General features: G+C 43.4%; 1 protein-coding gene across 2 annotated transcripts; it reads right to left on the reverse strand.

Annotated features, from left to right (window-relative positions):
* Positions 1 to 359: 359 nt before the first annotated feature.
* ABCD3 (ATP binding cassette subfamily D member 3) lies at positions 360 to 27,030 on the reverse strand. 2 transcript variants are annotated; one of them, XM_032945935.2, is made up of 23 exons: positions 26,874 to 27,030; positions 25,234 to 25,270; positions 24,273 to 24,371; positions 21,996 to 22,084; positions 18,766 to 18,835; positions 17,305 to 17,402; positions 16,131 to 16,254; positions 15,645 to 15,701; positions 13,198 to 13,340; positions 12,557 to 12,626; positions 12,242 to 12,311; positions 11,264 to 11,361; positions 10,282 to 10,373; positions 9,753 to 9,844; positions 9,040 to 9,112; positions 8,381 to 8,444; positions 7,946 to 8,023; positions 7,013 to 7,078; positions 6,517 to 6,606; positions 6,043 to 6,162; positions 5,493 to 5,597; positions 4,862 to 4,918; positions 360 to 2,815 (listed from the first exon to the last, which is right to left on the reverse strand). In XM_032945935.2, exons 1-23 carry the CDS (start codon positions 26,981 to 26,983, stop codon positions 2,738 to 2,740), a joined length of 1,980 nt encoding a protein of 659 aa, XP_032801826.1. In that variant the 5' UTR covers positions 26,984 to 27,030; the 3' UTR covers positions 360 to 2,737. The 2 variants fall into 2 exon arrangements, with proteins under 2 accessions (XP_032801826.1, XP_032801836.1); XM_032945945.2 differs by lacking the exon at positions 18,766 to 18,835 and adding an exon at positions 20,364 to 20,433.
* Between the last annotated feature and the right edge of the window lie 16 nt (positions 27,031 to 27,046).

Raw genomic sequence — 27,046 nt, forward strand, 5'->3', positions numbered from 1 at the left:
TCGGTAAAGTCACGTAGAAGGGAAACAATAAAATAAAAATATTAAACAATAAAATTCTCACGACGTTTCGACTGCAACACAAGCAGTCAAAACGTCGTGAGAATTTTATGGTTTTATATTTTTGCTTCTCTTTTACGTGACTTTACCGAAATAACCAAGAATACTCTCATCCACTTATCAATCTCCTCACGAAGCTACTCACCCACCAATCTACTAACCCAATCATGAATCCTCACTCAACCACGAACCAACTAACCCACTAAATCGAATCACTCGACTAATTTACTCACATTGCCACTCACTAATTTACTCACTTGGACCTCACTCACCCGCTCACTATAATTTACTCACCCACGGAATGTTTCTAATGAGCATTTTATTGCAAATTAATTCAACAGCAACATCAACATTTTGTCGACACGTTAGGAATTGGTTGAAATTACATTCACGCGCATTTGCGATGTTAAAGTTAATATAAATGATAAGTTGTAATGTTTTTTTGTATCGGTACTGCATTTCATTTGCACTAGCAAATTATCCGAACTATAATTAAAAAGGGCAGTTTGAGTAAATCTGGAACATTGTATAAGTGAACAAGGCAACTGCAAATTGAGAAATCTTGCTCGTCAAGGTGCAACTAGCATGGTATTTTGAAAATAAATAATTAAACTTGTGTTCCAAAAACATTTATGGGAATTCTAATTACTGTACAAATTATGGCAAAAGTGAAGGATTCTGGTAAAATAGTATTACACAGCACAGTATACAGTATTGATGCTGTACATATAGTGACGATTTCGTTTAAATGCATTGAACATTCTTGATTTGCACATTCATTAAAAGTACCAACAATAACTACAGTAATTACTACAGTAATTGTCTTAAAAATAACCCTATTTCCCCAACACACTTTCCTGTGCAGTGGCTCCAAAATGTGTTCCACCATTAAATGCCTTTGCCACAGTGGTTATAAATCCATAACAATGATTATGCTAGCAGTGCTGGACATAGATTGTGGTGATGGTGATGAGAGCAGCACCATATTGTTGGAACATTTACACGGGCACTGGGAACTGCACTGATCCGGTGCTCCATCGGGGCTGAAACGACGAACGCGAATTCCCACACACGGTCCTCCCAGGCCTACTCGACTTTAAGTGACCTTGGCACCCTGAACCCCGAGGCACGGTTCCAAAACATTTGCGTAACGATACCATCACTATTGGGAAGCTAGCCAGCCAGACAAGTGAGCTTGGCATGGATTCCCAAATTACCCTTACCAGGCCAAGCCATAGCTCGTATTTTGTAAGCCATGTGGCACTATTTACGAATGGATCTACATTCTTTCACCAGAGTTGTTACATAACGGGCGTAAGATAGAAGAGAAATGCACCATGATTGATGTTTCTAAGTTAACATCACAGCTGTGTTTTTCTAATAAAGTCACAGCATAAATTCCAAATTTGATACGTTTTTAAATGGGACAGTATAAGTTAACTCAACCATGTGACAAACCTAGTTACAAAAAAAATGTTTATCCTTCATCTTCTTCTGGAAAGAGAGGGGGCAAGGAGGATATCAGGGAAGATAATCTATGGTGGCATGTTTCTTGAAACATTGGGACAAAAACCAAGCCATTTTGAGTAATTCTTTAAATTGCTTAGCACGGTTGCCGTCTGCTTTCCCATGGTCTTGGAAATGCAGCATGAGTGGAGGGGTAAATGAGTATGACAGGCCAATGCGTACTTGATGTCATCTGCTTAGTTTAACTTCTCAGCTGTGTGTGGAGGGGGGTGGGATTATGACATATCAGGTGGGGAGGCAGCCTCATGACATGTGACGTCCTGATTCGGGGGAAAGTGAGGTGCTCACAAATCTCAGCCGTTATGGCACAAACGCCAAGGCGTATCCTTTAAGTGCTGGATTTTTGTCAAAGTTGTGCACAACCTTTCATTCACAACTTGGCCAGTTTTAATTAATGAGTGTCTAAGAACTATTTTTTTTTATATATGTAAAGTTTCGTACATAAGGGATTAGCTTTACGAGAGTTATTGTTTCCTCCCACACGTTAAGATAGAAGAACAGACAAATGGGCAAAGTTAATACACTCTCATGCTTTCCTACCTTGGTTGAAAAGTGTCAAAAACATTTTTGCAGAATTGCATAACATAACCCATGCCTATATTAAATGTTCCTAAGAACATTATATTCTAGTTTCTCAACCCCACTCCCTTCCCTTTGGCTACAGAAGGTAGGGGAAGGAGAAGAGTGAATAATATAAAACGAGACGAGTGGGCCTGAGACCAGACACCCTCATGGAGCATGGAAATGTGGACCTCGGTCCAGGTTCTGATCCTGGACTAAATGGGCCATTGCTCGTCTTGTGGAGCCTGCAGTTCCAAGTTTCATGAGCACAAAGACATGCACTTAATTTACTCGCCAATGAATCCACCCAATCACTCGCCTAACCACTCACTGATTAATAAAGCAATCCACTCACCCATTCACCCCTCTATGTTCTTTCTCACTCATTCACCCAACTCCTTGCTCACCAACCCAACTACTCACACACTGATCCACTCAACTAATTTTACCAACACACACACATCCACCCACCTACTCACTCTACGATCAACCAAATCACTCACTCATTTCCCAACCAATATCAACCTCCTTCACTGCAACCCACCAAAGCTGTCTCTCATTGACCACTCTCACTCACTCAAGAATTACAGGACTAAGATCCAAACTCCACGGTGTCAGAAGTGATTGCTTTAAATTCGTAGTTTCCACGTCCATCCATGTGCAGGTAAAACTGGTGAGAGAGACACACACACACATATACTCATAAATATACACTCGACACATACAAATGTAAGTATGAAATAAATACTAATATTGTCCATTATGGAGGGTTTGAGACAAGTGCTATTAGAGTGGACCTATTAAATGTTGCTAGCACAGCACGAGGACACACATACAGTGAGGAAAAAAAGTATTTGATCCCCTGCTGATTTTGTACATTTGCCCACCGACAAAGAAATGATCAGTCTATAATTTTAATGCCGGGTTTATTTGAACAGTGAGAGACAGAATAACAACAAAATCCAGAAAAACGCATGTCAAAAATGTTATAAATTGATTCGCATTTTAATGAGGGAAATAAGTATTTGACCCCCTCTCAATCAGAAAGATTTCTGGCTCCCAGGTGTCTTTTATACAGGTAACGAGCTGAGATTAGGAGCACAATCTTAAAGGGAGTGCTCCTAATCTCAGCTTGTTACCTGTATAAAAGGCACCTGTCCACAGAAGCAATCAATCAATCAGATTACAAACTCTCCACCATGGCCAAGACCAAAGAGCTCTCCAAGGATGTCAGGGACAAGATTGTAGACCTAAACAAGGCTGGAATGGGCTACAAGACCATTGCCAAGCAGCTTGGTGAGAAGTGATAACAGTTGGTGCGATTATTCGCAAATGGAATAAACACAAAAGAACTGTCAATCTCCCTCGGCCTGGGGCTCCATGCAAGATCTCACCTCGTGGAACTGCAATGATCATGAGAACGGTGAGGAATCAGCCCAGAACTACACGGGAGGATCTTGTCAATGATCTCAAGGCAGCTGGGACCATAGTCACCAAGAAAACAATTGGTAACACACTACGCCGTGAAGGACTGAAATCCTGCAGCGCCCGCAAGGTCCCCTTGCTCAAGAAAGCACATATACATGCCCGTCTGAAGTTTGCCAATGAACATCTGAATGATTCAGAGGACAACTGGGTGAAAGTGTTGTGGTCAGATGAGACCAAAATGGAGCTCATTGGCATCAACTCAACTCGCCGTGTTTGGAGGAGGAGGAATGCTGCCTATGCTCCCAAGAACACCATCCCCACTGTCAAGCATGGAGGTGGAAACATTATGCTTTGGGGGTGTTTTTCTGCTAAGGGGACAGGACAACTTCACCGTATCAAAGGGACGATGGACGGGGCCATGTACCGTCAAATCTTGGGTGAGAACCTCCTTCCCTCAGCCAGGGCATTGAAAATGGGTCGAGGATGGGTATTCCAGCATGACAATGACCCAAAACACACGGCCAAGGGAACAAAGGAGTGGCTCAAGAAGAAGCACATTAAGGTCCTGGAGTGGCCTAGCCAGTCTCCAGACCTTAATACAATAGAAAATCTGTGGAGGGAGCTGAATGTTCGAGTTGCCAAACGTCAGCCTCGAAACCTTAATGACTTGGGGAAAATCTGGAAAGAGGAGTGGGACAAAATCCCTCCTGAGATGTGTCCAAACCTGATGGCCAACTACAAGAAACGTCTGACCTCTGTGATTGCCAACAAGGGTTTTGCCACCAAGTACTAAGTCATTTTTTGCAGAGGGGTCAAATACTTATTTCCCTCATTAAAATGCAAATCAATTTATAACATTTTTGACATGCGTTTTTCTGGATTTTGTTGTTGTTATTCTGTCTCTCACTGTTCAAATAAACCTACCATTAAAATTATAGACTGATCATTTCTTTGTCAGTGGGCAAACGTACAAAATCAGCAGGGGATCAAATACTTTTTTCCCTCACTGTACAAGCCAAATATACTACATATAACCACACATGCATACACACACATTGGTGGTGATGTTTACGGTAGAGTAGTGATAGTGATGGTGGAGGCGGCAGTGATGGTGTTTAGACGAGTAGTGATGGTTTGTGGGGTTGCTGATTATGGTGATGACAGCAACAGTGGAAAGTAATTATGGTGAGAGTGAAGTGATGACGGTGAGAGTGATGATGGCGACAGATGATAGTGATTTTCGTTATGTGGTGATGACGATGATGCTAGTGCTGTTGGTGTCACTCACAGCATGGTGTTTCCAGAGTGATTTCCTGTGAGACACTGTGAAGAGCGTGATGTGAACCTGGGGACCGAGAATAGGAAGAAACGGGCCTATATTATCCCAAACACTTGCCCCAACAATGGCACGAGCCATAACACATAACCTTAATACTAGCACGAGTTTATAGCTGCTACAGCTGTTAACTGCTAAAATTATTGCTGCTGACACTAATACAATAAGAACCACCACTTTTGCTGCTGTTACTATTACTTCTGATTCTAGTATTTATACTACACGACTGTTACTAATACTGCTACCACTGCTGATATGGCTACTGCTACTGATTTTATTCCTGATACTTGCGACTTCTACTACGCCGTGTGTTGTTACCAAGGTTAATACTGCAACTACTGCTGCTGTGGCAAATAATACTGCTACGATTTCTACCATGACTAATGCATCACCTGCTGCTACTTCTGATTTTAAGGTGACTAATGTTTCAATAATTACTGACACTTCTGTTACTACTGCTGCTACCAATGCCACGACTGCTGATACATTTTTTTTTATGCTGCTGTCGCAGTCAGTTCTCCAAATGCTGCCACTTTGTTAACACTACTACTGAAACACCGCAGCTACCACTGCTGCAACTCACCTTCTTGCAGTGGCTGTAGATGAAGTCCTCAACATCGACGCTCACTGCGCTCGTGCACTCATCCAGGATGGCGAACTGCGGCTTGTGGTAGAAAAGGCGCGCCATCTGAGGCATCGTGGGAAGGGACAGGAGCAACATGGAAAAAATAAATGGCATTGTGGACAGAGTTAAGAGGAGGGTGGGAGATGGAGCAGTCAAGAAAACAATTGGAAGATGGGAGAGGGGGATTGTGGAAAAGGAGGGATTGTGGGAAACAATATTGTTAGAAATTGGAAGGGATTTGCAACTGATAGGGGATTTCAAGAAGGTAGTTGGGGATTATAGGAGGACTCAAAAGGAGGGGTGGCCATTATGAAGGGGACAATGGGAAGATGAAGACAGATAAATTTGCGAGAAAGGGGAATACGGTGATTAGAACAGAGAAAGAAGAGGCCTGGGGGACAGATGAGGAATGTGGGAAGGCTAACAAAATGTGCAGCCTCCACACCTTGGCATTACAGGTTTATGGGAGAAAACAGATGAGGAAAAATCACACGAGGGTGAAACTTACGGCCATTCGCTGCTTCTCTCCGCCACTCAGTACGTCCATCCAGTCCTGAACGCTATCCCAGCCTCCCTCCCTATCCAGGATGTGACCAAGTTGCACGTTGTCCAAGTAGTCCTTGAGGACCTGCAGCAAGAAAAGCAGGAGTATAGGGGGGCAGTCGCAGGAACATTATCAACATCATCAATAAAAGCAGCAGCGTCATCATGATCAACACCACCATCACCACAACTACCAATATCATCACCACCAACATCATTGTTTGAATCATCAGGACTACACCATGACAAATAGAACCACCATTATTAACTTCAACAACGACCGTTCGCCACTAAGTGGCGGTGACATCACCACGGTGCTTGTGCCATGCTAGGTGCACTGAGGTCATGTGAAATGTTGAAGGCTCACCACCACCATCACCAAGATCACCACCATGACAACAAAAATCAGAAAAACCACCATTATCACCACCACCATCACCTTGTCAGAGACGCCCTTTTTCCGCTGGTCTTCAGGTGAGTCAGGGTAAATCACTTGGTCCCTCAGGGTTCCCAAGGTCATGTACGGCCTCTGTGATAGCAGAAAACCCATAAATAATTCGATTGCAACCACATTCTTCTCCCAACCAACAGATCTACATTCCTATTATAGATATCAGCATCTCAATGGGATGATGACCAATGTTGACACTTCACAAAGTGTGTGCTTCTCAATTAATCCACTCCGTAAATAGTTTTTCTAATCATGATGTTAATGATTCTGATGACATTGATAATGCTAGCAATAATACAGTTGATGTTACAATGCTGATCATCCTGATGTTAATTATTCTGCTCTTGATAATGGTTGTGAAAATGATGATGCTGATGATGACACGGACCAGGATTTTATTTTTCAACCTTTGGAATGAGAGTTGAATGTGCTAACCAGAGGCCCCGTTAAGGTTCTCACTAACAAATAATTAATTATACAGTACCTGTGGGACGTAAAAGAGCTTTCCAATCTCTGGTTTGGTGAGACATCCTCCAAATAAGGGCCACAGCTGGGGAAAACAAAGAGACAAAGCTGTAAGACCAACCAACACCAACAATCACATTGTGTTGTCGGTGTTTGGCTGAAATGAAGACTTCAGTATTTCTGGCTCAGTGCCTCCGACATAGCCAGTCAACCTGAGGCCCATTTCTAAGAGAGTAAGACAAGCATGACCCCGGTTCTGCTAGTGTCCATTTTGAACATAGCATAACCATTATGAACCCTTTGAGGAAACACTCAGACCCAGGGCTCAAACTCATCGGTGCTGATTCAGTGTCTCCCCACAGAACTATTGTGAACCACCCTTAAAAAGAGACATGCAAATTCAGGGACCCCAGTACCTCAGCTGTGATAGCTCAGTGTCTGGCACAGCAATTATGAATCCCTCATGAAAGAGGGCTTCATAAGGGTTTGAATCAAGAACCTCAGTGGTGCTGGCTCAGGGTCTGATTAATCATTATGATCCTGACATGGGAAGTAAAGTAAGTAAAACTCAGTTTTTTATCCTACCATTCACACAAGACCCACAGCGTTTTACGACAGAACCCCAGTAAAAACCCCTTAACACTAAAACTAAGAGGCAAACAACCATAAACAGATGGATATAAAAGAGAAAATAAAATTGTTTTTACACGAGCCCTAAAAACCTCGACTGACGTAACATCCCTAAATGGTCTGGGGCTAGGCGCTCCACAAACGAGGCGCCCGACTACTGATTCACCCATTGAACGCAGATTTGTCATAGGTATACTCAGGTGCAAGGATTTGGTGGATCGAAGTTGCCGGACAGGGGCACACAGTTTCAGCAGATCACCAAGGTATAGAGCTAACCCCTCGAGAGAGAAAGTTACACACCACATGTGGAAGTAAAACTCACCTCTCCCAGCACTCGGAAGAGTGAACTCTTCCCACAGCCGTTGGGGCCACAAACAAGGACATTTGTCCCAGAACGCACCTGCACATGAAATTTGGAGGGAAGGGACAGTCAAGGGTGAGATAAGTACATGGATCCAAGCGGACTGGCACCCCACATCGCAAAAGAGAGGTGAACATATTAATCCCGACCACGATTCTAACCATAACCGTTACATTATCCCTGATAATAAACATAATCCTAGCAATCACCGTACATTAACTGTACTAATAACTATAACCTTAAACCTTAAACTATCCCGATTACACACTATAACTGGAACACTACCTTACCAATAACCACAACTATTTACCCCTAAAAATAACACTAAAACTAACTACTCACCCTAACGCTGACACTTAACCCTGTCCTGCTGAATGTGATAATGTATCAGGAGACCTCGAAGGAGAGGTCTTTGATGAGGACGTCTCCGTTAGGGGTGGCCAATGGGACGTGTTCAAACCTGTAGCACAGCGAGACACGAACTTATGCATACCGAAATAAACACATACACACACATATAACACTCATAAATTATATATTAATCATTGCACGATCATGAGCGATGACAACGGTGTGGGAGGGCCTTCACCAAACAGTAGATTGATCATGGCAAATGATGATATACATTCAGAAAGACAAAAAGACAGACATCCCTCATATAGCCTGTAACAGACAATTGGGACACGTGCTGTTAACGAGCACCTGTGAAGGCCAGCATAGCACCTGAAGGGGTGGGTGGCCAACAACATCTGCCTGCCTTTGTCGTTCCAGTGCTGCTGTTTAAACACTGCACAAGGTATTCAATGAAGACTGAATCGACCAAAGGAAGGCCCAGAAGAGGTTCAGATAATCGTCTCCAATATTAGTAATTGCTGGGAATCGAACTCAGGTCGCTGGGTTCATAGCGCAGTGCATTAACTAATGTACCCCAGCCTCACCCCCCACCCCAAAAATACAGACACAGAAATGTACACACACACCCTACTAACTCTGGAGATGCATTCACAAGCCTGGGCTCATAGCGGGTTCCTTCATTAACTGTGTTAAGCCCTCACTTGATGATGTGGTCGGTGAGGATGACTTGTCCTCGTCCAGGGACAAGCGGTTCCGTCTCCTCTTGAGAGGAGCCTTCTCACATGCAGACATGCATGCACACACACTTGGTTATATGCACACACACATGGATATATGCACGCACGTAGATATACGCTCACACAAAGGGGACACACATACCCATAGTCACGCACGCACACGTCAGACAGATATTATGCCCGCACCTACACACATAGTTACACACACAATGAGACGAAACAATTTAGAGCGTAAAAACAGAACATTAAAAATTACAGACAAGAACAAGAAGATAGTACAAAGTGTACCAACGGTAAAGAGACGGTATAAATGAGACAGTAAATACATAGTAAACTTACATATGCACACATGTATGCAAATGGACATACACACAAATGTAAAGGCAGTTTTCCCATTTTACCATTACAAACTATTGGGAAAATAATTCTCAGTGGTCGAATATTCAGGCTGACATGAGGGATAGTGTGGCCAGAATCAGGCTCAGCTGAGTTCATCTTCCCAGTGCTAATCTTAACACACTGCACCAGGTAATCAATTAAGGATGAGTTGACATACGGGTTTCCCAAAAAGGTTCAACTATCACTCGTATTAACCACAGCTGAGAGTATAACCCAGGTGGTGCAGCTCACACACTCATACACAATACGCTGACACGTACAAACGGTCAAGGAATCACCTCGATCGTGCGATGTCACCATCGTCCGTTCGTATTTTCCAGAATTCAGTTCCTTCAGCACCTGCATGAGTTCCGTTATGCGAGCGGTGAACCTGAGAGCAATAGAAAGCTGGGTTTGAGCCCTGACTCTGAGTGCAATTCTCACTCTCTCAGCGGGTTCATAATGGCCATATCTGAGACAATGAGACAGCGCTGCTGAGGACCTGGGTTCGTGTCCCAGGTCTGCATGTTTATCTTACTCTAAGGGGGTTCATAATGACTGTTTTCAGGTTCATAATAGTTATGTAAATATTATCAAACAGGACTTGTGATGAAGCTAGTGAGAGTGTTTGGTCAGGGACAGAGCAAGTGTTAAGTGTCATGGTCCGGTTTAGGCTATGGATTAGCAGCAGAATTAGTGTTAGAGTGAGGGATAAACCTATGGGCTCGTGTTCGCGTTATGGGAATCAGCTATTTTAAGACTAGTGCTTTGGCTATGGGCTTGTGTAAGGGGTTGGTTAGTGCTAGCGATATGCAGTAGTGTTTATACCCAGCAAGTCGGGTCATTTCTCTTCCAGCCAAAACAATCCGACCCAGTGCTTGAGACATCCTCAACAACATCCTTCCACTCTGGTAGTAATCCTGTAGCCAGTCAAGCAGGCATACACACAGACACAAAAACATAGGCATACAGACAACACACCCACACAAGCAGCATTATAGACAGATAGCAGCACAGGGATGATTACATAATCCTTGTACTGCTCCTATTTTAGCAGTGCTGGTCTAGCACGAGCAAGCCAATGCCATGAAGAAAGCTGTCTCTGGCGCAGACCAATCAGTTTCAAGAACAATGCACACATTTTGAAAGTGATTTTTGTTTTCGATTGCATTGTCCTTGTAGTGCTTCTTTTGATGGCCCTGGCTTCTTTTGATGGCCCTGGTCTAGGACGAGCAATGCACTGCCATTAAGGAGGCTGTCTCTCGTGCAGACCAAGCAATTGCAAGGACAATGCATACATTATCAAAGCAAAATTGTATTCGCATTCTTCACCACAAGCTTGTGTGGTTACGTAAACGTGACACCCTGTAATTGGTGTCTATTTAATGTTTAAACATCTTAACACCTTATATTTACGGCAGATGATATTTACACATAAAGACACTCAGATATGAAGACAGGCACAGACTTATAAAAAAAAAACACTGGCATCCACTTCAAAAGGAGCATTATCTTTATAAAGCCTATCTCCCCTTCATGCTCCACAAAGAGGCTTTTGTCACCATGGATTATCCTGTATTCATAAATCGTAGCACTTGGATCTGGGCTGGAAAGAATCGAGAAACTAATCATTGGTGACTGGGTCAAGACATCAACTTCACGACACATGACAACCTGGTTTCATTATGGGTGACCAAAAATCACGTTTAAAACCCAAGTGCTCGGGAGCAACAGTTGAGTGCCTCTGACATGGCCATTATGATACTCCCGCGCCAACCGGTCACCTCAATCCATGGTGAATGTCTCTCACCTCCAGCAGCTCGGCATGGCTGCTGGTGAGGTGGCGAGGGTTGTTATGCTCCAGAAAGGGACGACTCACGACCAGGTAACCCACCACCGTGGCAAGATCTGGTGCATACACACACAACACACACAAATACAACAGTTTCTATGGATATATATAACATATGCAAAACAAAAAGCAGAGATCCCAGCATAGCCTTCCAGACATTTGGGGCAAATGTTGTTATCGAAAATGTATTAAAGCTGGCTGAACACACGAGAAGGTTGTCGTCAGCGTGTCTGGCTGCCTTTTGTCTCCTCAGTGCATGTTTTACACATCGCACCCAGGTATTCATTCAAGACCAAGTATCGAACGGAGGTCAGAACTGGTTCACCTATCATTTACTTTGGACTATAGCCATGGTCATGAATCAAATGCAGGTCACTAGGTTTACAGCAGTGTGCAAACCATTGTACCACCAGTCCCCAGATAAAAAAAAAACACATACACTGTGCAGTTAAGAGATCCACAGTGACAGATCCCCTAAAGCCTTAGACTGTTTGGACATGTTCTATTGACGAGCACCAGTGAGACCCTGCACCATGCACGAGGGGGTGGTGTAGCAAGCACCATACCCAACCACCTTTGTCTCCCCTGTGCCAACATTCGCACATTTCACTATGTAATAATTTAGAGTTGACATAACCAAAGAAGAATTCAGGTACCACTTTCCACTGATGATATCCATAGCTGGGAATTGAACTGAGCTCATAGTGATTGTAGTGCAGTGTTTTACACACACACACACACCGTCTCCAAAACTGGCTGCAGGAGATATTTTTTCAGGATTGGAGTATTGATTAAAACTCGACTCCAGAAGACTGGGTCCAAGGATTAGTCTTGAATGGGACTTGGCTCCAGGAGTCCTGCAAAGCATGGTGGGTGTTTGCCATGATTCTTTGCGGTTTTCATAGAATTGTTATTGCTTTTTTAAACATGGCTCACATTTGGCGATGATGTCATCCACAATGCCCATGGAAAAGCGAAACACAATGAAATTGTGCAGATGATCGACCTGGGAACACAAAGACACAATTTACAAACCAAATAACACCCAACGCAATGAACACAACACTCATAGCACTGTAGGATTTAAGTTTGAGATGCGCATCGAGTCTACGAGACATTGAAGGTGGTTATGGTGTTCCAGGTGGTGATGGTGGAGGTGGTAATAGTTGTGGTAATGTTGACTGATAACAGTAATGATGGTGCTGCTGATGTAATAATGGTGGTCGGAGTGGTGAAAGAAAACCATCTCACCAGCCGCTTGAACGTGTTCTTGATGGTCGTTTTCTCTCGTTTGTTGCCATTGTAAAACGCAATCTCCTCACTGTAGAGTAAAAAGTCACGCACGTACATCGACATCCAAATTACGGAGATGATGCTGATGATAATGAAAATACTACTCACGATGACGATGCTGATGATGATCATGGTGATATTTATGACAACAATGATACCAATAATATTAATGATGAAGATATTGATGGCGAAGCTCATTGCCGATGATGCTGCTGCTGACATTAATGCTACTTGTGCTGATAATGATAATGAAGAGATACATTTTCTGATGCTGCTGTTATGGCTGCTGATGCTACTGCTCCTGATGGTGATGCTGGTGCTATTCTCTTTAATGAAAATGCTGCTACAACTGATAATACTTCTACTGCTGTGACTGATCATATAATTATTGATGCTTCAAAAACTGCTACTGCTGATTACGATACTAAATGATATAAAAAATGAAAATGCTATTATTGCTGATATTGCCAATTATAACAATAAATACGCTGCTCCCAATGATACTGCTGATGCTATTGATGATGACGAAGATGCTGCTGTTGTTTATCTGGCTGCTGATGGTGATGCTGCTGGTGGTTATGGTGATATAGGGTCCTTGCCTGTTGGTGATGAGCCGCGAGTTCACGTATCTGTACTCGCCCTCGAATCTCTGCTCCGTCATCGTCATCTTCCCGATGGGGCGACGCAGCCTCGTCAAGAACAGCCCCGACACCATGAGGTACGAAAGCATTGCACACGGGCCCTGCATACGCAGGCACAAACGTACAGCATATACAGTGAGGGAAAAAAGTATTTGATCCCCTGCTGATTTTGTACGTTTTCCCACTGACAAAGAAATGATCAGTCTATAATTTTAATGGTAGGTTTATTTGAACAGCGAGAGACAAAAAAACAACAAAAATCCAGAAAAACGCATGTCAAAAATTTTATAAATTGATTTGCATTTTAATGACGGAAATAAGTATTTGACCCCTCTGCAAAACATGACTTAGTACTTGGTGGCAAAACCCTTGTTGGCAATCATAGAGGTCAAACGTTTCTTGTAGTTGGCCACCAGGTTTGCACACATCTCAGGAGGGATTTTGTCCCACTCCTCTTTGGAGATCTTCCCCAAGTCATTAAGGTTTCGAGGCTGACGTTTGGCAACTCGAACCTTCAGCTCCCTCCACAGATTTTCTATGGGATTAAGGTCTGGAGACTGGCTCGGCCACTCCAGGACCTTAATGTGCTTCTTCTTGAGCCACTCCTTTGTTGCCTTGGCCGTGTGTTTTGGGTTATTGTCATGCTGGAATACCCATCCACGACCCATTTTCAATGCCCTGGTTGAGGGAAGGAGGTTCTCACCCAAGATTTGACGGTACATGGCCCCGTCCATCGTCCCTTTGATGCGGTGAAGTTGTCCTGTCCCCTTAGCAGAAAAACACCCCCAAAGCATGTTTCCCCCTCCATGTTTGACGGTGGGGATGGTGTTCTTGGGGTCATAGGCAGCATTCCTCCTCCTCCAAACACGGCGAGTTGAGTTGATGCCAAAGAGCTCTATTTTGGTCTCATCTGACCACAACACTTTCACCCAGTTGTCCTCCGAATCATTCAGATGTTCATTGGCAAACTTCAGACAGGCATGTATATGTGCTTTCTTGAGCAGGGGGACCTTTCGGGCGCTGCAGGATTTCAGTCCTTCACGGCGTAGTATGTTACCAATTGTTTTCTTGGCGACTATGGTCCCAGCTGCCTTGAGATCATTGACAAGATCCTCCCGTGTAGTTCTGGGCTGATTCCTCACCGTTCTCATGATCATTGCAACTCCACGAGGTGAGATCTTGCATGGAGCCCCAGGCCGAGGAGATTGACAGTTCTGTGTTTCTTCCATTTGCGAATAATCACACCAACTGTTGTCACCTTCTCACCAAGCTGCTTGGCAATGGTCTTGTAGCCCATTCCAGCCTTGTGTAGGTGTAGGTCTACAATCTTGTCTCTGACATCCTTGGAGAGCTCTTTGGCCTTGGTCATGGTGGAGAGTTTGGAATCTGACTGATTGATTGCTTCTGTGGACAGGTGTCTTTTATACAGGTAACAAGCTGAGATTAGGAGCACTCCCTTTAAGAGTGTGCTCCTAATCTCAGCTCGTTACCTGTATAAAAGACATATGGGAGCCAGAAATCTTTCTGATTGAGAGTGGGTCAAATACATATTTCCCTCATTAAAATGCAAATCAATTTATACCATTTTTGACATGTATTTTTCTGGATTTTCTTGTTGTTATTCTGTCTCTCACTGTTCAAATAAACCTACCATTAAAATTATACGTACGTTTGTCAGTGGGCAAACGTACAAAATCAGCAGGGGATCAAATACTTTTTTCCCCTCACTGTACACAAAGACACATGCAAACAGACACACGCGCGTGTGCGGTAATACAAACATATATACACGTACAGCCCTTGTGTCAAGTCATTGCCTACAGATTATGTTAGCCTACAGAGAATGTTCGGGAGAGTTTTGTTTGCGAGCACTGATTAAGGCAGATGAGCATGAGAGAGTGGCGTGGCTGCAACCACGCACATCACCTTTGTTTACACAACACACCGGGTACTCATGTAAGTTTGAGTTGATCTAGAGGAACCCCAAGACCAGTTCAGATATCACTCGCCACGGATGTTGGGCCAAGGCCGGGAATCAAATTCAGGTCTCACGGTTCGTAGCCCAGTGTGCTAAACCACTACGCCCGTCCACAACACATGTAAATATTCACACACAGAACTGCCGCCATTTGTTGCCATATGGTGGTGACATCACCACAGCGCTTGTGCCAGGCTAGACGCACTTTGAGGTGATCATGTTGAAAGGCTCACTGACAGGTGTCGGGACAGACTCAGGTGTTGTGGGTTGACTGACTGAGATGACCGACACATATACACCACCTGTGCTCCCCACTCTACCAACCATTTTCTACATATACAAACAAACGCATGTAAACACACATACTGAACACACCAGCATAGGCCAGGCATATTATCAGAGATTGTGGGTTAGAGTTCACGCTCACCTGAGCTCCAATGGCACTCGTCAGCCGAAACACATAGAGAGCGATGTCCAGTAGAGGCTGTAACAAAGTGAGTGAATGAATGAGTGGGTGTGAGAGAAAACAAGAAATACATTGGGTAACAGGGTGAGTGAGTGTGGGTTATAGGCTCAGCAGGTTGACTGAAAGGATGGCTACCGAGTGGATGAGTTGGTGAATGCACCAGTGAACAAACAAGCCAGTGATCGGGTGAGTTCATAAGTGGTTATATGAAAAAAAAGAGTGAGTGAATGAGCAAGTGTTTAACTTCCCGAGTCAATGAGTGTGGAAGTCATTGAGTTTGTTCGAGAGTCATTGAGTGTTCATGTTTGTGAGGCGTCGAGATTGGGAGTCATTCAGTGATCGAGTGTTCGTCAGTTACAGAGTGAGTTTGAGTCGTCGTCATTGCACATCATTGAGTGAGTTCGTGAATCGTTCAATGAGTGAGTGGACAAGTCAGCCTTCCCTCACCTTGCTCAGGTTAGAGTAAAGATCAACTACGCTGTTGCAGAATTTCTCCACATCCTGGGTGAGCAGCTGGTCGGCGTTTGCGATGCGATTGTCCAGGTTCCCCATCTTGTAGTACGTGTGGCCACTAGCACGGAACACAGCACTGTATGAGCACTGTATGCGCGAACCGTATGGACAGCACAACAAATGTGCCAACTTAGCACTGTACATAGTATATACACTATACGAGTGCTGCATGCTAAGGTTGGTTTGTGCCAACTGAAACCACGTCACACTGTATGCACTAACTGTATGAACATCACGATACACACTCTACACTCAAGAGTACTTTCACATGAGGCATCATGCTACAGTCACACTGCACTGTACTCATCCTGTGACTTATTGCAGCTCACTAAGCAGTTCACAACACTGCATGAAATAGGTGAAAATTGTCTGGTGCTAATAGTACGGTATCAACTTACCATTTCAGCATTTAATGGTATCGGGATGTACTAATGGGGAAGCATATTCTTGGTTCTTTCGGTAAAGTCACGTAGAAGGGAAACAATAAAATAATAATATAAAACAATTCTCCCGACGTTTCGACTGCAACACAAGCAATCATCATCAGGTGTGAAAACCACAGCAAGAAAATTTTAAAAAAACGCCACTTTTTTCACATTTTCTTGCCGTGGTTTTCACACCTGATGATGATTGCTTGTGTTGCAGTTGAAACGTCGTGAGAATTGTATTGTTTTATATTTTTATTGTTTCCCTTCTATGTGACTTTACCAAAAGAACCAAGAATATGAATCCCTGCAGTCACAAAAGCTTTAAACCAAAATGTAATGGGTAAGCGTTAAGTATTGATCGTTACAGTGATAAGTACATTTCACTCCTCGGCAATGGTAATCATGGGTAACTGATCATTAATGGAAGCAATTCCTCACCAATAGTACATTCCAGATATTACTGGTGGCAAGTAAAGTCTGAGTGCTCACTCAAATAAACTCTGGCCTCGCTGCTTACTATCATAGTTATACCAAAAACTAATGGTCATATGTTAGTCACTGCTCACTGCTTACCAATGGCGAGTAAGAGGGTGACTGCTTGTCAACATCATGTGTCTCTAGCTTACTGACGGAGAATGTATGTCTCTTCTGGCCAATGGCGGGTGTGGGTCTCTACTTACTTGAGATACTGCTCGTAGAGGTACAGCGTAAGCCGGGATCGGAAGCACAGCTTCAGCTCATTGAGCCCGAACTTTAGCAGGTTGTTGACAACTGCGATCTGTAACAGTAAGCCATCAGACTCCACACTGTATGCAAGCGCAACCATGGCCTTCATGGCATCAATAATCATGGAGCATGGCAAGAACACCCTAGTTCATTTGTTAGTTCTCATAAGCAATTTTAGATTCCACAAAGCTTATGAGCACATGAATGTACATTTCATTGTGCTCATATGAATGATGGTTTTTATGTGTTAAGGTTGTCATGGACACCATGGGTTATAAAGGTAATGATTAAGATGGCGTACTATTTCAATTGTTGAACCTGAAGATTTTACATTGCTCATAAGTACACCAAATTACATTCAACAGTAAATACGAGGGCGTTTCAGTAAGCAAAGAGGAAACAGTTATTTTTCAGAGGACATTAGTTTGCATGTTCATGTACAGCCTTTGCCAATTCACCTAATGCCAAAAGCAGAGAAGTCTTCTAGTTGTTCTTTATGTGGTGATTGCACCACTGCTCTCAGCCTCCTGTAGAGCTGCCTTCCACGTACATCTTCTTTCAGAGTCAAAAGGGTCTTTGGCCACATTATTTAATGAACTGTCAAATTATCTGCTCCCACACCTATGCCGTAGACTGCTGATTTATGCTGAATTACTACCCACTTCGCCACCCAACAATCAACTTCTTCACACGCAATGGTAGCAACAGTTGAAGCATCATGTGACAGAAGTGGCTTACCACTTCTATGCCGTAGACAGAAGTGGCTTACCACTTCTGTCATTACAAATATGCTCATGTCCCGTTTGCAGCTGTAATAACATTTGTAAACGCTGCCATAATTCATACAGATGTTCATCATATTGCAGTTAATTCTAAAGTAGATTTTGCCTGTCTTTGCACCGTCTTCTAATTAGCAATTATGCATGTGTGAGACCAACCACATTGGACATGGTTTCCAAGGTTCTTCCCCATTTACAAAGCAATTTTTACTAAAATCGCACTGACATGCTATGGGAGTTCTAAAAGCCTCTTTACTTAATAAAACACCCTGGCGCAAAAGCATATAAACAGGCACATTTCATGGGTGATGAGAAGATGAGTTGGTGAGTGAGTTGGTGAGTGATTGGGTGAGTGAATGAGTGGGTGATTGAGTGACTGATGAGCAAGCGGGCAGACAGGTTAGCAAGCAAGTGAGTGGTTGAGAGAATAAGTGGGTGTGTGTGAGTGTGGGGAGTGAGAAAGCGAGTGAGCGGATTATCGAGCTATTGAGTGAGCAAAATCAAATGAGCGTGGCAGTGAATGCATGTGTGAATGTGTGAGTTATCGGGTGCAAGGGAGTAAGTGAATGGTTAAGCAAGGTGGCAAATCAGTGGACGGGTCAGCGAGTCACTGAGTGAGTCTGTAACCACACTTACAAGAGGCATTGCCCACATGAAGTTGAGGAGGTATTTCTTGAACAGCCCCATACTCCTCCCAATGATAGCACTAAAGCCACCAAGCCATGCACGGGGAGACCGAGGGGAGGGGAGGGAGGGATGGGGGGGAGAGTAGCGAAGTAGAGCGAAGGAGCGAATGAGTGAAGTTAACCAAGGTGTGTGAAAAACACCAAATGAATCAGAAGTGAAGAGTGAAGGGGGTAGGGCAGCATCATTCAAAAAAGCAGCCACCCTTCCCTGAACCCAGATCGACATTTCACTGTTCAGTAACAGTTCCCCAACATTCAGCGATAAAAATTTGCACTTAAAATAAGACGCAACCCAAAGATAAAGCAGCCATCATGGCACGACATAAAATGACATCAACAATTATAGCCTCAACTACCCTACAGCCTCAACGTGAAATTGCACCTTCAACAATAAACCATAACATTAACCCAGTTTAAATAAAAACCCAAGTCTTAAGTCTCAATTTTCTAAATTATATTAAAGATATTGGAGATTTAGCTGCATATAAACACAATGGGAATGGAAATTGTATTGTACCCACATCCACAATTGTACATAACATTAACCCATAGCCTTGACACCAGCCCAGATTGCCTGGTAGGATGGGGATGGTTTAGTTTCATTTGTATGTGTTTAGGCAATTTGTTTACCTTTTCTTGTACTCTGCACTCCTATCATGTTTTTCTATTGTTTTGTTGATGTAACGTTCTGACCCACCCATACTGGACATCTGTGAAAAGGAGCTTTATAGCTCATCGGATTCCTCCAGTATAAATAAATATTCTGATTCTGGGTTGTAAGCTGAACAGCGAAAATCTTTTTTTTTCAAAACATGCGCAAACACGATACGAGCAGGATTTCCATGCTGGGTTTCATAATGGCCAACCTCGACCGGCAAAATCACCTTTTCTAGTACACCTTTGTTACGCTATGCTGGCAAGACAGAAATCCATCTTTAGATAAAAGATATTTAAGAAATGTGAATGTGTTCAATTTCCAGATTTACAATGGCAACGTTGGAGGTTCTTAAATCATAATGAGCCAGGAGCACTAAGATCCTGGACTCGATGCCTGGGCCTGGGAACATCTCTCTGTCTCGGGGGTATGATAATGGCCATATCAATGACAAGCAGACAAGAGTTCTAGGGACCTTGGGTTTGAGCCCCGAGTCTGAGGCCGTTCATGAAGGGAATTTCAAACAATGTGTTGGCACCTTTGAAGTCCTGATTATGAATCCTGGTCTTAGCCGCCCATGGTTAAATCAGGTTGTCGCATCAGGTCTTCGTTCGGTCACCAATGATAGTAGATGACTGACACATAGCAGACAACTCTTTATGGAGGGTGAAGAAGCGATGTCTAGTTTTGGTTTCGAGAGACCTTTTTAAAATGAGGCTCATATTTAAACGGGTTTGTGGCGTCATCTTCCGAGGCTGAAGTTAATGAGATTCATTGTTGTAAAAATACACATCGCCATTTAAACCCAACATGAAAAACATGAAACATCACAATCCACAACCAAACCTCACAGGCGAGCAGAATCCTTTTTTTTGATATTTTAATTATCTTACCATCGGCATCGCTGATATGAACTTAAACAGATGTCTCCTGAAAACTGTTGTATTCCGGCTGATAATTCCGCTATTGAACGGAATGGAACGAGAGAGAATCACGGGATGGAAGACCACACAAAGTGTTAACGCAATCCTTTTGGTCATGTTTTGGCCAAACTCCCCAAGGGAAAAGCTTAATATGCAGTGCTTTTGACACCATCGTTGTTGTAGTGTCTTGTTGGTTGAATGATGGTTTCAGGTGGTAACCACAGACACTAAGATAAAAAGCTGACTAAAGCAACACTAACAATTGTCTCTTTCCACAATTTTATTCAAATTGTGCCACTATCTTCATGTGATGAGACGAAATGCTCATTTGGCACTCTCACGGTGCAGTGCAAGAGCCGGTGTTGGAGAATGGCCCGCGGGTCCAATATCAAAGAACTACTTCTGAGATCTCTCAAGTAACCTTATTTATCCAAACATAAGGTGCGCACTTTTCTAAACACCTTGCTTCAGAGAAAAAATGTACGCATAACAATAAAATTGCTATTTTTAAATTTTCAGTTGAAATTTTTCCAAATTACGTGAACAAAAAAACGTGAAGGTTTGTGTGCAGTCATTGGTGACTGAGCCGAAGCCATCCACGCACGACAACTTGAGAACCTGTTTAATGACGAGTGGCTGTCAACATTTAACCCGGGACTGCAACGGTGACAGCTCAGTGTCCTGGCCGCTTGAGCCACCCCCAACCACCACCTCTCTTAATCATCTTCATCAATTACCAGACAGTATCAGCATCACCACATTCGTTTATATGAAGGTATTTCAATAATTATATCACTTATACCACTGCAATGTCAGTAAAAAAGTTGAACATAATGGAGCTTGACACAGGTACTCGCGCAATATTTTTCTCAAAATTTTTCCACTAGATGACAGACTTGCTCCAGTTTTCAATGCAAGAGCAGCGAGCTGTTATAGGACGCATGCCATTTCTTGAAATAATAAGGTTAAATTAGGGTGGCACCTGTAATTAAAGTAAAAAAAAATGTGGATCTGCGGTAATCAAGATATGGCCATGTTTGTGACAACAGAAGTGGTGGGCAAGATGCTTCAAGTCTAAGCAACAATCCTTGTGTTGAGAGGCTGATTTTGAATGCCAGGCAAGTAGGAGTTAAGCATATATGAGGAGTTGCTAGCAAAAAAGTGTGGGAACAGTCTATTAAAAAAAAACTCATCTTTGTTCTGCCTTATTGGCCAGCTTCATTCTGCAATACATCTCATGCATCTGTATACCCTCAGGGGACAAAAACACAAATATAAGCTCACTGCTCTTCAAATGTGTAGTTGTGGAAAGGAAGCATGCATCTTTGATCACGTGACTTTTACCTCCCATTTAGAGTAAATTTTTTAATGCGAGTACCAGGCTTATGCCCCATTCACTGCGCAATTTTAACAGGAATTGCACTGACAAAGATTACAGAATTACTAAAAGTATCTTTACTTATTTGAACCTGTTTATAAGAAACAAAAGCATCGTCACCCTCATAAATATAATCACCATCACAATCACTGTCATCAACAGCAAGATCAGCTTCATAATCGTTATCATCCTCCTCCTTACTATTACCGGAGTAGCTCCCTTACCTCTCAATCATTGTCCCGTTCTCAATCATCCACACGTCGCAGTAGGTCCGGGCCACCAAAGTTGCCGCCACCATAACCAGATACATTGTCTTAACCAGGTCACGTGGGTTGGGAGGTTGAAGCAGGGAGGGAGGCGAGATGGTTGAGGAGAGGAATGGGGGAGGAGGAATTGGGGGGGGGATGGTAGGGGAAGAATGAGGGGGGAGAGAGGAGACAGGTCAGCATTGGGCAAAGTTCAATAGGGAGAGTTCAGGGGCAATGGAGGGCAACGTTCAATAAATCGAGTAACATGAGGTTTTAAAATAAAGTCAGAATTTTTAGATGAATTGTCTTTAAAATTTAGCTTGGTGTCACTGTGGTCTGAGTACTTGACTCACAAGTATAAAAGTTGTGAGTTCAAACCCTGGTCGAAGTCAATTCAGACGATTACCGTCATCGCCACTTCAATAGGAGTCTCGCCTTCAAGAGCCATCTCTCACCCAAAATTAGAGGGCACTTATTAACACTCCATAACAAGTTGTTCACCAAGTGTCGGTCATACAAATTTTATCTCTCAAGAGCTGGACTTGGTTAAATAAAAAACAAGATTTACTATTGAAATAATGAAGATCAGGATGCCGTTTTTCTTGTTTTGTTCCAGTCATTAGTGATCAGGTAGGTTGTGACACTAAACTCATGAAACACGGCGATATGGTTTTATTAGTCAGCATATTAATACCTAGGATCCTTGTAGGGGTTTTACCTCTGTGAAGTCAGGATTTTAGTGGCGCTGGCTCAAAGTCTCAAACAGAGCCATTTTGAACTCTCAAGAGAGGCATGAGTAAACCCAGGATATCAGTGGTGATGGTTGAGCATTGTCAACATGGCCTTTATGATCTTCACATTAATGTGCAGTCCTTTGCCAAGCCACAGCTGGATATGACTTCCCCTCTCCATGCCTATCCATTATGGGGTTTGTATCACAATTCTTGACCACACTGGTCAGTGTGAGTTGGTGAGGGGGAGGGGGTAACCTAGGAGCAGTTGACATATCACTCGTCACTGTTTTTAACTGTGGCCAGGAATCAAACTCAAGTCACTGGGTTCTGAGTGCAGTGATAACCACTGCACCAATAACACTCCACCACCATTCACCATTAAACGCATTATAAATCTGAGACAGCCATTGTGAATTTAACAGCTAGCTTTTGGGCTGGAGAGTTTCTTATCATTTAGAGGCTGTAAGTTGACAGAACAGCTCGCTCACTAAATTGTGCGACTGATAAGACACACACACCAACTATGCCTATACAAAGGTCGCACACGTTCCCATTTCTGTGTATGTGCATATGCATTTGAGTGCATGACTGCATGTCTCTGTATATATGGATATGTATGTGTGCATGTCTGGATGTAACTGTATTTTTGTCTGCATGTGTATGTACAGTTAATGTGTGGATCTGGGTACAGATGTAAACTATATGCGTATGCATTGGGAATGTACTGATGCTTCAATGCATGTATTAAAATAAAATTTGACACTTATGATACAAGCATATCCAAATGATATGTCATTAGATTTTCGCTGAAAGAGCCAACAGTACTATAAAAACGACAGTATAAATTAGACAATTCAAACAAGAATGAAAAAACGCAAACATTTTTTTTTACAAATAATGACCTTCACGTAACAATTTGTCAAATAAGTATGTGTGTCTGTCGATATGCAGACACACATACTATATTACATACACAAAGACCTCCATACAACCTTTAAACAGACTGTTGGGGAAAGTCCTGTTAGCACATAGCGTATACACACCCAGAAAGACACTAACAATGACAATCGTCATATGCCACTAATCAGTGGTGATTTCACCAGCATACTTGTGCCAAGCCAGGTGCACTTGGAGGCAAGTCAATGGTCAAAATGAGGTGTTAGGGGTTAACCGAGTGAGATGACGAACAGTTGCACACACATATTTCATATCACTTTCGTATAATAATAACATCTCAACTCTTCTTCTTTGGTTCTTTCGGTAAAGTCACATAGAATGAGAATACAATAATAAATTGATAAAATAAAATAACACAATATTCTCACGACGTTTCGGCCACAACACAAGCGGCCTTCATCAGGTGAAGGGACGAGACTGTCTGGAGGACAGCGCTGGAGTGAAAAAGCCACGCTCAGATCGCTACCTTTTTTATTCTCATTCTACGTGACTTTACCGAAAGAACCAAAGAAGATGAATCCTTGCAGTCACGAAAGCTTTAAATCGAAATCTCAACTCTTACCTCCTTGGTAAGCATCCCAGGCACCATGATTTTCAAAATCTGCCAAATTCGGCCAAAGAATGCCTTGTCAACAGCTGCCCTCTCTCTCTTGCCATCCTTCTGCACACAGACACATGGACAAGTCCCTTTTGCATCATCATCACCATCATTATCACAACCAAATCGATCACCATCACTACTACCACCACCATCATCATGCTCACTACCACCATGTGACAAGGTAGAGGAACACTGCACTTATCGCCATCAAATGGGGTAACCCATGGGATAACCAACGTTGGGTGTGGTCGCCACCCAAGAGATAAATCAAGGCAGATCTCACTGGCCGAGATGCAGTGCAAGGAATAGGAGAACCGGTTTCATAGGCTGCCATTTAATGTGCTGGCTTGCGATTGTGCAAACCGTGACGGCGCGAGCCAGCTGACCAGACATGTACCATGCCTCTGCTCTTCAAGCTATAAATATGATTGTGGCTGTAGTTCAAGAGAGGAAGACTGACTGCACTGGGAGCTAATGTAAGCTGCCATAGAATGATGGGCTCACGTAACAGGGATGAGAAAACAATGTGCTTTGTAAAAAAAAAGTGTATATGCAAGTCTACATGAGGGGATGAACCCAACGTTTTGCAAACCCAATAAAGTATGAAACCAAAATTAACTGACTGGCAGCGTGTAACAAGTAAACTGCACGAAAAAACTCCGTTAAACAACACAACATGATCACCGCCATCATCAATTATGCACACAACACCTTAATTTAGCCTGTGGGGGTTGTTGGAATGAGTGCTGTTAGGAAGCAACTATGAAGTAACTCGTGTGCTTTTTCCCACTCAATTTCAATAGCTCAACCACGACATTACGCTCCAAGTGAGAGAGACCCAGACATTAAATGCGCATTCGCAGTAGTGCTAGCTCAGTGTCTCAGACACGGCCATTGTGAACCTCCTAAGGAAGAGCCTTACCGACTTGACAACAATTGAAAATCCATCTCCATCTTTCCTAGAAAAAAAAAAGACAAAATGTGCATTACCCGTCATGTTATCAACAGCAAAGGCATCACATTATGGTTTATATATGTTATTGTACGTTACGAGCCTTCAAAATATTCAAAGTGTCTCCAATAACCAAAAGAGCAACGATTTGAGCTCGGTCGATACACTAGAAGAACGCTGGTGACTTCCCACAAAGTTATTATATTACTTTACCACCACATAGGGGATGATGATGATGACTGTTGCTCCCGATTCTGCTGCTATAGCTGTTCGCGATGGTGTTTACAACGGTGTATTTTTACTGCAGCTGAAAAAAGTTGTTTGCTGATGCTGCTAATGATGCTGATGATAATGGGTCAAATCCAATTAGCAATGGGTTTCAAAGACGATGACAGGATTCGCTGGACACGTACTGCGAGTCACAATGCAAACTGTAGGGGGCGCTTTTTATAGTTCAAAATCAGAGCCGGGGGGGGGGAATCCGGCACTTGTCGAACATCGAATTCATCTTTTCCTCACACTTCATGTGATTTCCGGGAGGCAGAGTGGGTGAATGATATTTATAGAGAACACACTGTGCTCAGGATATCCTAAGGGGACATTCCTCAGGAAAGAAAAACACACATTCGATTTAGTGTCATTAACTTATTTTATCCAGGTGAGGGCCCATTGAAATTCTGTTGAGGTGTCCTTGATTTAAGCAGGTATCATTTGAGGTTATGTCCCTTGTGATTGACGTTCGTGAAGTAGGTGCGAGTCCAGAGATGCATGTTCGCTACAATGATTAACACCAGGTGAGGGTCCATTTCAATGGACCCTCACCTGGTTTAATCGTGTACTTTATTTAACCTTGTCGATTTTCTTGTCGTCCTTTATTTAACCACGTTGACATTGATTCTACCGTATTCTAAACGAACGCCTTCCATTAGACATGTTAATACCCCTTTTCACCGAATTAGCCGTTGACACCGCTAATTAACGAGACGCAGGGTACAGTATATCTTGAATGACTGACGCACTCTGTACCGAGTGAGAGCTCATAACGCGCCTACACCAACCAGGCGAAGTTTATTCGAGCTCAATATTTTAGCCAACGCGAAATTTCAACCCGACTCCGTGACCCTTAACACAGATAATACTGTATATTAAAATCTGACACAGTTTACAAAAAACGCACCTATTTTTTTTTTGCAACGTAAATGTCTCCCCCCCCGCACCCCACACAAATGCCTTAGATACACGTGTGCGCCAGCAACGTTACGAACTATATATATAGCTTTATGTCAAATCAAAGACTCGCACGCACGTTCACCTAAGGTCAACAGGAGCCTTTGCATTCCCTAGAGCGCTTAGGCGCGCAGCTCCCCAACAGGCGAACCCGGCGCGTCAAACGTCGACCAATCGCGTCGCGAGGCCGCCATCACGCGACGCGCGCGCAACCAATCATGCTGCAGCTCCGCGCATACAAACTACGCATTCCAAAGACGCTTGGCTGCTGTCGGCACCCGCCCCCCGGGACCCATTGGTAGCGACGTTCGCATCGATTTGCCGACGACGGGATACCGAGAAGCGCCGCAGACAGAGCGCGAGGTGGCGGCGATTGCACATACTTGGGCGGTTTGCGCTGGCCGCGGCGCCGGGAGAGGAGGTAGCAGGCGATGAAAGCGGCTGCCGCGGCAGAGCCATTGGTGCGAGTGAACAGCTTGCTCAGCGCCGCCATGTTGGTAAGGGAAGGACGTCCGCTTCCGGCACGACTTTATATAAATATTGTGATGTCATCGCA

This window comes from Petromyzon marinus, chromosome 1 (genome assembly GCF_048934315.1).
Source record: "Petromyzon marinus isolate PM22_M1 ecotype Great Lakes invasive population chromosome 1, UKy_Petmar_22M1.pri1.0, whole genome shotgun sequence".
Taxonomy (NCBI): Eukaryota; Metazoa; Chordata; class Hyperoartia; order Petromyzontiformes; family Petromyzontidae; genus Petromyzon; species Petromyzon marinus.

Excerpts from the sequence above, each read along its gene's own strand:
- ABCD3 (XM_032945935.2), bottom strand. The coding sequence starts at position 26,983 with ATGGCGGCGCTGAGCAAGCTGTTCACTCGCACCAATGGCTCTGCCGCG. Across the intron at positions 9,113-9,752 it reads GGTGACATCGCACGATCGAG|GCTCCTCTCAAGAGGAGACG; the intron begins GTGATTCCTTGA and ends GCATGTGAGAAG. Across the intron at positions 8,024-8,380 it reads TCAAAGACCTCTCCTTCGAG|GTGCGTTCTGGGACAAATGT; the intron begins GTCTCCTGATAC and ends TTTCATGTGCAG.